Source organism: Oncorhynchus gorbuscha, linkage group LG20 (assembly GCF_021184085.1).
Source record: "Oncorhynchus gorbuscha isolate QuinsamMale2020 ecotype Even-year linkage group LG20, OgorEven_v1.0, whole genome shotgun sequence".
Taxonomy (NCBI): domain Eukaryota; kingdom Metazoa; phylum Chordata; class Actinopteri; order Salmoniformes; family Salmonidae; genus Oncorhynchus; species Oncorhynchus gorbuscha.
Window position 1 is genome coordinate 28,085,504 of NC_060192.1, and position 13,354 is coordinate 28,098,857.

The 13,354-nt window shown below is 42.0% G+C and overlaps 1 protein-coding gene across 1 annotated transcript; it reads left to right on the top strand.

The window, feature by feature from the left end:
* The first annotated feature begins 796 nt into the window (after positions 1-796).
* LOC124006975 (diamine acetyltransferase 1-like) lies at positions 797-3,140 on the top strand. The gene is made up of 6 exons (XM_046317188.1): positions 797-1,035; positions 1,441-1,492; positions 1,600-1,683; positions 2,308-2,409; positions 2,687-2,727; positions 2,866-3,140. The coding sequence occupies exons 1-6, from the start codon at positions 970-972 to the stop codon at positions 3,037-3,039; spliced, it is 519 nt and encodes a 172-aa protein (XP_046173144.1). The 5' UTR covers positions 797-969; the 3' UTR covers positions 3,040-3,140.
* The last annotated feature ends 10,214 nt before the right edge of the window (positions 3,141-13,354 follow it).

Consider the following 13,354-nt stretch of genomic DNA (forward strand, 5'->3'; position numbering starts at 1 on the left):
CTGTTAACAAACGTACTGATATGAGTGGATGTACGTGGCATTCCTGCAAATGTTAGAAAAACTCATTTAGTTGTGCCTGTTGTTCACAGTATGTCTGCCCTCTCATTTGATAGAATTGTCCCATCTGACCTCGCCTGCCTTCCATCTTTTGAGGACTTGTATTTCCAATGTTGGAGCGGTCACTCAACTATCTTGTCAATATAATAGATACTCTTTGACGTGATTGAAACAGGAACCAACTTTGCTGTGATTCTAAAAGCTACAGGGATACCTCTCTGAAACAATTGCACGCGCGTCATGGGGGTATAGAAAAGTATATTTCGAAATTTTGTAAAGAAAACGGATTGTTTATAAATGTTTGTTGACACTGCCATGTTGATCTGAGCCTTGCTGTTAGAAAACCACTAACGTTGGTGTTCGTCTGTCGCAGGTGCACTTTCCTGAGTTTAACGCGGTATTGCTGAACGCACCACACCAAATGGACGGCAGAAACCCTATGACGTTGTTAGGCTATTTCCCCGTTTAGTCTGATTGACATTAGATAGCACAGCCACAAATTCTAAATGCAGTTCCTCATAAAAATGTATGAAAACAACATTTGAGTTTTTTTGTCTTCATTTAAGGTTAGAGTTAGGCACTAAGTTCGCAGTGGGGTCAAGGTTAGGTTTAAAATCACATTTTAAGAATATTAATTTGAAAAAATACTTTGTGGTTTGAGGAACTAGTGACGACCGTTTAGTCATCCGGATGTGATTGTGACATGCTTACGAAGTGCGTATAAAAAGGGGTAAAGCACTCTAGCAAGGTATTGCGCTGCCTGCGACCTAGGCGAATGTAATTCCGCACGAGCTGGAATCCTAACCTTACTGCGGGGGGGTGAACTCCTGAGAAGCGGATGAAGAAACAGGTTTTGCTTCTTTTTACATTCCGAGGACTTGTAAGAAAAGGAAAAAAGAGTAAAAGAAGAAAATGTCGAACTTTATATTACGGAAAGCTGAGCCCAAGGACGTGTCAGACATATTGCGACTCATAAAGGTAGGAGGTTCCATTCCCTATGTTTAAGGATTTGTGTAGAAATGTATGTAGTCTTTAAAAAAAATTTTTTTTTACCTTTTATTTAACCAGGCAAGTCAGTTAAGAACATATTCTTATTTTCAATGACGGCCTGGGAACAGTGGGTTAACTGCCTGTTCAGGGGCAGAACGACAGATTTGTACCTTGTCAGCTCGGGGGTTTGAACTCGCAACCTTCCGGTTACTTGTCCGACGCTCTAACCACTAGGCTACGCTGCCGCCACTTTCTCAAATCCCTGTTATAAAAGTTTGATTTTCTTGTTCATTAAAAAAAAAGCCTAGGCATATTTCTCAATGTTATTGTGACATTTGACTAACAATTATTTTATTAACTATAAGGATTTTTTTTCATTCCCTATATTTCCAGGAACTTGCTAAATTTGAAGAAATGGAGGAGCAGGTCATCTTGACAGAGAAAGGTAGTCTACTCTTAGGCCCGTGTTTGTTTGGCCTATTGTGACCATATGAAATGTTTCCCCAAACAAATCCGAAGTCTCTTCATAAATGTCCTCATAATTTACTTTAGAACTACTGGAGGACGGCTTTGGGGATCATCCGTTCTACCATTGCGTCGTCGCGGAAGTCCCTGATGATCATCAGAGCTCAGATGGTAAAATATGTTGTAATTTTGTTTCCACGTTCTCGCTCTCTCGCTCACACCACACATCTTTCAATGACCGTTAGTAAGGAAATAGTGCAACGGTTAAATCATTCAAGGGAAAATCCACTCCAACTCAATTTTTGTATTTTATTTTTTACATTAGTCCAATGTTTATAGTCCCAACAAGTTTTGCATATGTCAACAGGCAAGTTTTCAAGATATTGGACGTTCAAGAAGCAAAGTAACACCTGCCATCATTGGGATGAGACAATATGCGTTTGAGTGGCGTTTCCCTTTTAAATTCAAAACTTGAAATGTGCAGTGTTGGTGTGCATAACTCGAAGTCCAGTTTCAACTCGGACAACCTCTCAGAGCACGATTTATCTCAAGGACCAACCTGACCAAGCATGGACTCCGATATTAATCATGATGTGGTTTGGAATGTGAACTTATAAATTCTCCAACACCTAGTTATATCATAATTAGGCCCCATAGATTTTCCTGACTGACCAAGACCAATCTCCATTATCATACACAATAAGCCCAGTGGGGTTTAGCATCAAGTTCTAGTAGTATAATAGTTTTACACTTACTTCCTTGCTGGTTTTGATGTGGATGTTTTCACTGTTTTAGGATACACTGTCATTGGGTTTGCCATGTATTACTTCACCTATGACCCCTGGATTGGAAAGCTGCTCTACCTAGAGGACTTCTATGTGATGAAAGAGTTCAGGGGTAAGTATTGTCTACCCTGAGTCTTGTCATAAAATATGTTTTATTTATTTCACCAGGTAAGCTAGTTGAGAACGACTTCTCATTTGCAACTGCGACCTGGCCAAGATAAAGCATAGCAGTTCGACACCTACAACAACACAGTTACACATGTAATGAACAAAACATAATCAATAATACTGTAGATATGATGTGTTATTTACAATGAAGGCAAGTTGATCAGGGTCCATGGATCCAGAGCTTAAAAATCAATGTAACCTTTGATCCTGTTTTTTCTCAGGTTATGGTATTGGGTCAGATATCCTGAAGCTTCTGAGTGGGGTAAGTCTACTTTTTTGCAATCAATACACCGGAAGGACATTTTTCTTTTCCAAAACATGAAAAAGTTGAGCCTATGGAACAATCTCAAGCTATTTGATGACCCTGTCCAGTCTAACTTTATTGTCCTCCCTTCAACAGACGGCAGTTAAGACTCGCTGCAGTAGCATGCACTTCATTGTAGCAGAGTGGAACAAGCCGTCCATAGAGTTCTACAAGCGCCGTGGAGCCTCAGACCTGTCTGATGAGGAGGGCTGGCGACTCTATGCGATTGAGAAGGAAGACCTGGTTAAGATTTCTACCAAGACGCGCTAAATTCATCAAATGATTACTGATGGTAGCCTTCCCCCTTTGACTCCATTGGCAATGTTTTTAATTATTTAAAAAAAATGTGTATCATTAAATACAAAACCTTATTTGTTAAAGTTCTTCATGCAGGACTGGTTATATATATTTTTAAACATAACTAAAGTGAGTGACGTACCTTCATCAAGGAAATGGGGATACCTAGTCAACTGATGTCTTAAACATTTAACACCACCCCAGAACTATACTGACATCAGCTAGTCATGTGATTGTGTACTAGCACATAGAGGAATCGGCATGTTGCTTTCGAAACTCCTTAACGTTTTTCTACCAATGATAACATCTGGCTCAGAAGTAGGGGCTTGTTTATGGATGGACAGGATTCTTAAATGTCTTGTCAAACAATTTTTTTATTTTTTTCACTCATTTGTCCTCGCATGCCTAGAGTGCCATTATAGTATCTTTTTGTGGCTTTTAGTTTACTGTAAAAAAGCAATGTTGTCAATAGATACACAACATTTAAATCACAATTGAACATTATACATACATTTTATAACCTAAGTGACTGGTCCTGGGTAAATGCCAGAGAAACACTGGGATATTGCAGATTTGGGAGTGAGCCTAACAATATGTACAGTAGCATACAGGGAGCTGGACCTGTTATACCTGGGAATACTGCTAATCTTGCTTTGTTGTCGATCCTATCACACCTTATCTGAAAAAACAAGTCACTAAGCATTTAGCTGCAATTTGTTAGCATAAGCACCTGCTATGTAAAGTACACTGTTTTTATCATGAATTGACAAGTGATTGGGGTGTTCTATACATCTGTAGGCTGATCAAGAGGCTAATTGACCACCAGGTCAATGAAGGTTCTGGAAGACTGGTATTGTGCAGAAATGTTCAGGTTTAGGACTCTGCAGCTGGGCTGTTTTCCTCTTGTTTTTCATTGGCTGTGAAAGTAACCATGGCAGCATGTGAAAATTCAGACTTGACAACCCTTTACACATTGTAACCTTTTATTTAACTAGGCAAGTCCACTTGAAAAATTCTTATTTACAATGACGGCCTACCCCGGCCAAATCCTCTAACCCGGATGACGCTGGGCCAATTGTGGGACTCCCGATCGCGGCCGGTTGTGATACAGCCCGGTATTGAACCAGGGTCTGTAGTGATGCCTCTAGCACTGCGATGCTGTGACTGATACACCATTTGGGAGCCCACAAATAATCTGTATTAGTTTTGGACCTGACAGGATGAGTTCACCTTCCCCTCTACAGGTGTGGTGGCGGACTTGAAAAATGTCTCTATGTTAGCGTAGCCCTGCAGGGCGAAATCGTACAACGAGTGTTCTGTGGGAAGGAAAAATAGCTTAAACAACAGTATACTGTACATGGAGAACTGAATATCACAAGATTACCCTACAACATGTCTTGGCATGGAACAATATTCATTTTCTCCCACACGTGCAAGTACAAATAAAAACCACACACGACATACGATATATTGACACGCTCACTCACCTTGGCGATTGATGCGGCCGCTTGGGGGTAGTACATAGTGTCCCGCAGCCATCAGCCCTGTAGGGTAGATGAGCTTCTTCATCCTGGAGCCTATGGGGACACAAGAGTGGGGACCACATACTATTTTTATTCAAGAAGATAGATTAGAAGCAAGAAAGGGAAAACTGGATAGGGCAACAGGAAGCAGTAGTAGGCCTGATATTTGATATGGTCTGGAGGCAACATAGTTCTACCGCTAGACCAGACTCTAGCTCAGAGACTCACTGATACAGAGTGTTTGCTTAAACACAGAGACAAAGTGGATAAACCCAAACACACAATGGAGATAAAAAAACAGGGTACTCGTCATCCAAACTCAAAACTAATACCTCTTGCAAGAAAGAGTCCAATGATACCAGCAAATCCAATGACCGCAACCCAATCCAAAGTAACTATTAAACAGGTGCCCACTGAGTGGCCCCAGTGGGAATTGAACCCACGCATTACAAGCACCATGCTTTAACAACTGAGCCACACAGGATCACAGTAATGAGTAATGTGTGCACTTTGTGTGTATCACAGGGCGCGTGTTTTCTTACCACTTCCTAATTGGATGGCACTTTCAACCTTGGGCTTCACTTTTACAATGGTACCCTGAACCCTACAGGAGAGGACAGTACAGTGAACATGTAACTTACATCCGGTAATATCACCCAATGTCTGCACCTTGACAGCCATTCAAGAATGGATAAATGCTTATTTTTAATTGTTAAAGAATAAGTTCACATTTAATAATATGATAACATGATAATACTATATTTCATAGTAAATATGCTCTTGCCGAATAGTCTTCAATTTAAGGTTACTGAGCACACTGTGCACCTGTGATGCTTTACGTTGTTTGTACTGGTAGTATAACTAGTAGTAGGACTGCCATGCCCCCATCCAGTTCTGTGGGCCTTAAGCACTGGCCATTCTGTTATCCAGTAGAGTGCTTGAGTTGAACATCAAACCACAGCACTTTGTGTACCCTTGACTCATTGTAAAGACATTCTGCACTGTACAAGAACAACTACCAATAAAGTTCCAGCCAAGTCGATGTACTGACAAACATGTGCTGTATGTTAATGAGCTGCTTATCTCTGGACTGAAAGAGTCAATGGGGAAGAGGTAAGGAGGGCAACTAGGAAACAGTGAACACAGTGACAAACACAGATGTCGAGTTCCCCTACTCAGACGTTGCATGCATCAACCGATGGTTGAGTGTGTCATCGACTCACAGATTGCTAAAACATATGTGGTTAGCTGATAGAAAAAAAGGACCTATCCAGGCATTGTAAGGTCTGGCATGTGTCAGCAGTACCTGTGAATTTTTACATTCTTTATAGAGTACTTTACCAGTAGAATTAACTAATCAGCTTAATCTTTATCCCCCTCTTTGAGTTTATGATGATTCTCTGTGTGTGTGTGTGTGTGTGCGTGTGTGCGTGTGTGTGTGTGTGTGTGTGTGTGTGTGTGTGTGTGTGTGTGTGTGTGTGTGTGTGTGTGTGTGTGTGTGTGTGTGTGTGTGTGTGTGTGTGTGTGTGTGTGTGTGTGTGTGTGTGTGTGTGTGTGTGTGTGTGTGTGTGTGTGTGTGTGTACACAAGTGTATGTGTTCGTGGCTATGGGGTGTACCTGAACCTTTTCCACTGTCGAATGGCTTGTTTGCCAAAAGGGTAGCAGATCGTTGATGTGATCACATGGGCAGAAGCAGAGCAGCACAATCACAACTAACACTTCACAGCAGACAGACAAAATCATTCCAACACGTGCAAATTATCGAATGCAGCATGAATTCACAGTAGAGGTCTACTGATCCATGTGAAATGCGTAGTACAGATTTACTGCCGCCGTGATATGCAACTTTTCAGGGAAGTTAGGAACAATTATACACAGGCAGTTAGGAAAGCTAAGGCTAGCAGAAATTTGCATCCTGTAGCACAAACTCCACGGAGAATAAGAGCACCTCCTTCCAGTTGCCCACTGCACTAAGGCTAGGAAACACTTTCAGAGCTGGTCATGGGTGCACCTCAGCCACGCTCAAGGTACTAAACGATATCATAACCGCAACTGATAAGAGACATTACTGTGCAGCCGTATTCATCGACCTGGCTAAGGCTTTCGACTCTGTCAATCACAACATTCTTATTGGCAGACTCAACAGCCATGGTTTCTCAAATGATTGCCTCGACTGGTTCACCAACTACTTCTCTGATAGAGTTCACTGTGGCAAATCGGAGGGCCTGTTGTCCGGACCTCTGGCAGTCTCTATGGGGGTGCCACAGGGTTCAATTCTCGGGCCGACTCTCTTCTCTGTATACATCAATGATGTCGCTCTCGCTGCTGGTGATTATTTGATCCACCTCTACGCAGACGACACCATTCTGTATACAGTGGGGCAAAAAAGTATTTAGTTAGCCACCAATTGTGCAAGTTCTCACACTTAAAAAGATGAGAGAGGTCTGTAATTTTCATCATAGGTACACTTCAACTATGACAGACAAAATTAGAAATAAAATCCAGAAAATAACATTGTAGGATTTTTCATGAATTTATTTGCAAATTATGGTGGAAAATAAGTATTTGGTCACCTACAAACAAGCAATATTTCTGGCTCTCACAGACCTGTAACTTCTTCTTTAAGAGGCTCCTCTGTCCTCCACTCGTTACCTGTATTAATGGCATCTGTTTGAACTTGTTATCCGTATAAAAGACACCTGTCCACAACCTCAAACAGTCACACTCCAAACTCCACTATGGCTAAGACCAAAGAGTTGTCAAAGGACACCAGAAACAAAATTGTAGACCTGCACCAGGCTTGGAAGACTGAATCTGCAATAGGTAAGCAGCTTGGTTTGAAGAAATCAACTGTGGGAGCAATTATTAGGAAATGGAAGACATACAAGACCACTGATAATCTCCCTCAATCTGGGGCTCCACGCAAGATATCACCCCGTGGGGTCAAAATGATCACAAGAACGGTGAGCAAAAATCCCAGAACCACACAGGGGGACCTAGTTAATGACCTACAGAGAGCTGGGACCAAAGTAACAAAGCATACCATCAGTAACACACTACGCCGCCAGGGACTCAAATCCTGCAGTGCCAGACGTGTCCCCCTGCTTAAGCCAGTACATGTCCAGGCCCGTCTGAAGTTTGCTAAAGAGCATTTGGATGATCCAGAAGAAGATTGGGAGAATGTCATATGGTCAGATGAAACCAAAATATAACTTTTTGGTAAAAACTCAACTCATCGTGTTTGGAGGACAAAGAATGCTGAGTTGCATCCAAACACCATACCTACTGTTTTTCTGCAAAGGGACCAGGACGACTGATCCGTGTAAAGGAAATAATGAATGGGGCCATGTATCGTGAGATTTTGAGTGAAAACCTCCTTCCATCAGCAAGGGCATTGAAGATGAAACGTGGCTGGGTCTTTCAGCATGACAATGATCCCAAACACACTGCCCGGGCAACGAAGAAGTGGCTTCGTAAGAAGCATTTCAAGGTCCTGGAGTGGCCTAGCCAGTCTCCAGATCTCAAACCCATAGAAAATCTTTAGAGGGAGTAGAAAGTCCATGTTGCCCAGCAACAGCCCCAACACATCACTGCTCTAGAGGAGATCTGCATGGAGGAATGGGCCAAAATACCAGCAACAGTGTGTGAAAACCTTATGAAGACATACAGAAAACGTTTGACCTCTGTCATTGCCAACAAAGGGTATATAACAAAGTATTGAGATAAGTATTTGGTCAATAACAAAAGTTTATTTTCCACCATAATTTGCAAATACATTCATTAAAAATCCTACAATGTGATTTTCTGGATTTTTTTTCTCATTTTGTCTGTCATAGTTGAAGTGTACCTATGATGAAAATTACAGGCCTCTCTCATCTTTTTAAGTTTGAGAACTTGCACAATTGGTGGCTGACTAAATACTTTTTTGCCCCACTGTACCTCTGGCCCTTCTTTGGACACTGTATTAACTAACCTCCAGACGAGCTTCAATGCCATTACAACTCTCCTTCCGTGGCCTCCAACTGCTCTTAAATGCAAGTAAAACTAAATGCATGCTCTTAAACCGATCGCTGACCTGCCCGCCCGTCCAGCATCGCTACTCTGGACAGTTTTGACTTGGAATATGTCGAAAACTACAAATACCTATGTGTCTGGTTAGACTGTAAACTCTCCTTCCAGATTCACATTAAACATCTCCAATCTAAAATTAAATCTAGAATCAGCTTCCTATTTAGCAACAAAGCATCCTTCACTCAGGCTGCCAAATATATAGTCGTAAAACTGACCATCCTACCGATCCTCGACTTTGGCGAAGTCATTTACAAAATAGCCTCCAACACTCTTCTCAACAAATTGGATGCAGTCTATCACAGTGTCATCCATTTTATCACCAAAGCTCCATATATTACGCACCACTGCGACCTGTATGCTCTCGTTGGCTGTTCCTCGCTTCATACTCGATGCCAAACTCACTGGCTCCAGGTCATCTACATGTCTCTGCTAGGTCAAGCCCCGCCTTATCTCAGCTCACTGGTCACCATAGCAGCACCCACCCGTAGCATGCGCTCCAGCAGGTATATCTCACTGGTCACCCCCAAAGCCAATTCTTCCTTTGGCCGCCTTTCCTTCCAGTTGTCTGCTGACAATGACTTGAACAAACTGCAAAAATCACTAAAGCTGGAGACTTTTACCTCCCTCACTAGCATTAAGCACCAGCTGTCAGAGCAGCTCACAGATCACTGCACCTGTACATAGGCCATCTGTAATTAGCCCATACAATCTACCTTATTCCCATACTGTATGTATTTATCTTGCTCCTTTACACCCCAGTATCTCTACTTGCACATTCATCTTCTGTACATTCTACCATTCCAGTGTTTAATTGCTATATTGTAATTACTTCGCTATTTATTGCCTTACCTCCCTTATCCTACCTCATTTGCACATACTGTATATAGATTTTTCTTCTGTATTATTGATTGTATGTTTGTTTATTCCATGTGTAACTCTGTGTTATTGTATGTGTCGAACTGCTTTGCTTTATCTTGGCCAGGTCGCAGTTGCAAATGAGAACTTGCTCTCAACTAGGCTACCTGGTTAAATAAAGGTGAAATAAAAATAAATAAAAAATAAACTGACCATGGTGAAACACAATGTACAGTATTTCTAGACCAGGGGTTCTTAAACTTTTCACAGCTCGAGACCCAAATTAGAAATGTATGGTGCTCCCATGACCCCAAATCTTCCTCTAACGACCCAAATTAAGAACAAATAGTGTGTTATTATAGATGTATAACTAAGAGTGTGTTATTATAGATGAATAACTCATGACCCACATTTCATATGCCTCGGGCCCACATTGGGTCCCGACCCATAGTTTAAGAAACCCTGGTGTAGACACATAGGAATACCACTAAATATTAATGGGTCTCTGGGAAAATAATTACTGTGGATACTCAATACGCAAAGAGAAATTTAGATGAATGACAATAGTGAGACCTACTGCAGTTAATATTTACCGGTCACAACTAATCATAGTAAATCTTTGGAGGTCACAGGAAAGGGGTGCATTGTAAAATATGTAAAAGCAGCTGGGATGATAATGTAAAGCATGGCAAAAACATTTCAGTGCCCATGTGAAGTTATTTTGGGTCCATGCAGTGAGGCTGGGCTATCAGACATTATGAATCTTCTGTCTTTATTTTCTGAGAGGAGACTGTTCCTAACAAAGGAAATAATGACTGTCACCCAGTAGCTCGGTGGTGAGTAGGGTTATCAATGTACCTGACACCAAGTAACATATGGCTCTGCCAGTTTCCTTAGAGTGGTAACACCTGGCTCCAAGTGCCCTATATCTGGCTCCACATAGCGGAACTTCTGCTGCGGTGTAGTGTAGAGGGAGAGCTGTAACAATCAACATTTTACATGGGTCAGTTACCTCATACCAATGTTGGCTTGCCTCAGACAGGAAGTATGCTGACAGATTTCAGAAAGTCTGATTCTGTGCACAATGCAGTACCTCATTTGTAATTAAGGTGACATTGGGCTTGTCCTCGGCGGCAGCAAACACAGTACTTGAGGTGACACAGAACAACTGGGACATCAACAGTTTGGTCTACACTCTCACAGTCACACAGAGAAATGATAGGTCTCAATGCTGTTATTCACGTTTTGCAGTTGAGAGCATATCCACTCTACAGCATAGCAGCATAAGCAAACACACGTCACATTTTGGAACAAAGAAACATTTACACAACACACTAAATTTCACCCCAATATATATATATATATATATATGCATTGGAAGCTCTTCAGGTTTTTTTAACGTTTTTTGACTGAGTCAATCATTTACATGAATTTAGCTTGAAATACTGTTCAGTGGATTATAGACTTGACTCGTGCTTGTTTGCAAAGGTCAAACACATGAACACACAGACACACATTTTTGATAATGTGAATATTGCCTTCATTAATATTAAGTATTAAAAACAATTGAATACTGACTAAATACATTTCCAAATATTTGGCTAAAATGTTACATTTAGTAGCTGAGACATACTATTGGAGGGCTCAATGGAGCCATCCCAATGTTGAACGTTTCACAGGCCCAACAGTCCATTCAGACCTGCAAACACCCTAGGAGTAGACGCTAGAAGTTGTAATAAAATTGAGAATTGAGGCCCTTAAGATTTACAAAAAAACTATGTTGCCATCTAGTGTCAAATAAGTGTATTGTTAATATCAGTAAGTGGGGACTTGATAGCTACACACATTTCAAATCAAATCAAATCCAATTTTATTTGTCACATACACATGGTTAGCAGATGTTAATGCGAGTGTAGCGAAATGCTTGTGCTTCTAGTTCAGACAATGCAGTGATAACCAACAAGTAATCTAACTAACAATTCCAAAACTACTGTCTTATACACAGTGTAAGGGGATAAAGAATATGTACATAAGGATATATGAATGAGTGATGGTACAGAGCAGCATACAGTAGATGGTATCGAGTACAGTATATACATATGAGATGAGTATGTAGACAAAGTAAACAAAGTGGCATAGTTAAAGTGGCTAGTGATACATGTATTACATAAGGATGCAGTCGATGATGTAGAGTACAGTATATACGTATGCATATGAGATGAATAATGTAGGGTAAGTATCATTATATAAGGTAGCATTGTTTAAAGTGCCTAGTGATATATTTACATCATTTCCCATCAATTCCCATTATTAAAGTGGCTGGAGTTGGGTCAGTGTCAATGACAGTGTGTTGGCAGCAGCCACTCAATGTTAGTGGTGGCTGTTTAACAGTCTGATGGCCTTGAGATAGAAGCTGTTTTTCAGTCTCTCGGTCCCAGCTTTGATGCACCTGTACTGACCTCGCCTTCTGGATGATAGCGGGGTGAACAGGCAGTGGTTCGGGTGGTTGATGTCCTTGATGATCTTTATGGCCTTCCTGTAACATTGGGTGGTGTAGGTGTCCTGGAGGGCAGGTAGTTTGCCCCCGGTGATGCGTTGTGCAGACCTCACTACCCTCTGGAGAGCCTTACGGTTGAGGGCAGAGCAGTTGCCGTACCAGGCGGTGATACAGCCCGCCAGGATGCTCTCGATTGTGCATCTGTAGAAGTTTGTGAGTGCTTTTGGTGACAAGCCGAATTTCTTCAGCCTCCTGAGGTTGAAGAGGCGCTGCTGCGCCTTCTTCACGACGCTGTCAGTGTGAGTGGACCAATTCAGTTTGTCTGTGATGTGTATGCCGAGGAACTTAAAACTTGCTACCCTCTCCACTACTGTTCCATCGATGTGGATAGGGGGGTGTTCCCTCTGCTGTTTCCTGAAGTCCACAATCATCTCCTTAGTTTTGTTGACGTTGAGTGTGAGGTTATTTTCCTGACACCACACTCCGAGGGCCCTCACCTCCTCCCTGTAGGCCGTCTCGTCGTTGTTGGTAATCAAGCCTACCACTGTTGTGTCGTCCGCAAACTTGATGATTGAGTTGGAGGCGTGCGTGGCCACGCAGTCGTGGGTGAACATGGAGTACAGGAGAGGGCTCAGAACGCACCCTTGTGGGGCCCCCGTGTTGAGGATCAGTGGGGAGGAGATGTTGTTGCCTACCCTCACCGCCTGGGGGCGGCCCGTCAGGAAGTCCAGTACCCAGTTGTACAGGGCGGGGTCGAGACCCAGGGTCTCAAGCTTGATGACGAGCTTGGAGGGTACTATGGTGTTGAATGCCGAGCTGTAGTCGATGAACAGCATTCTCACATAGGTATTCCTCTTGTCCAGGTGGATTAGGGCAGTGTGCAGTGTGGTTGAGATTGCATCGTCTGTGGACCTATTTGGGCGGTAAGCAAATTGGAGTGGGTCTAGGGTGTCAGGTAGGGTGGAGGTGATATGGTCCTTGACTAGTTTCTCAAAGCACTTCATGATGACGGAAGTGAGTGCTACGGGGCGGTAGTCGTTATCAAGTGTCTGTCCAGTTCATGAATTTCTTGCAGTCACATCATAGCCTAAAGCATTTCCACACTGTAGCAACAAGATGACAAAATGGTAAACTCACTGGTTAAATAACACGTGTGAAAAACTAACTAGGCGAGTTTACTCACTTTTTAAATTAGCTGGCTATGGATTACTGGTGACATATTGGCTACCTTATAGCGCCATAAGGAGTTAACGTTGTTCAGTTGGTTATTAATGTCCCCGACATACTGCATTTTTAAATGTATTTGTTTATTATAGGTTTTATACTACATTATGCATTTCTT

Bases quoted from the DNA above. Each gene is read 5' to 3' on its own strand.
- LOC124006975 (XM_046317188.1), top strand. From the start codon at position 970: ATGTCGAACTTTATATTACGGAAAGCTGAGCCCAAGGACGTGTCAGAC. The intron at 1,036-1,440 runs GTAGGAGGTTCC...CTATATTTCCAG, and splicing joins ACATATTGCGACTCATAAAG to GAACTTGCTAAATTTGAAGA. The intron at 2,728-2,865 runs GTAAGTCTACTT...TCCCTTCAACAG, and splicing joins TCCTGAAGCTTCTGAGTGGG to ACGGCAGTTAAGACTCGCTG.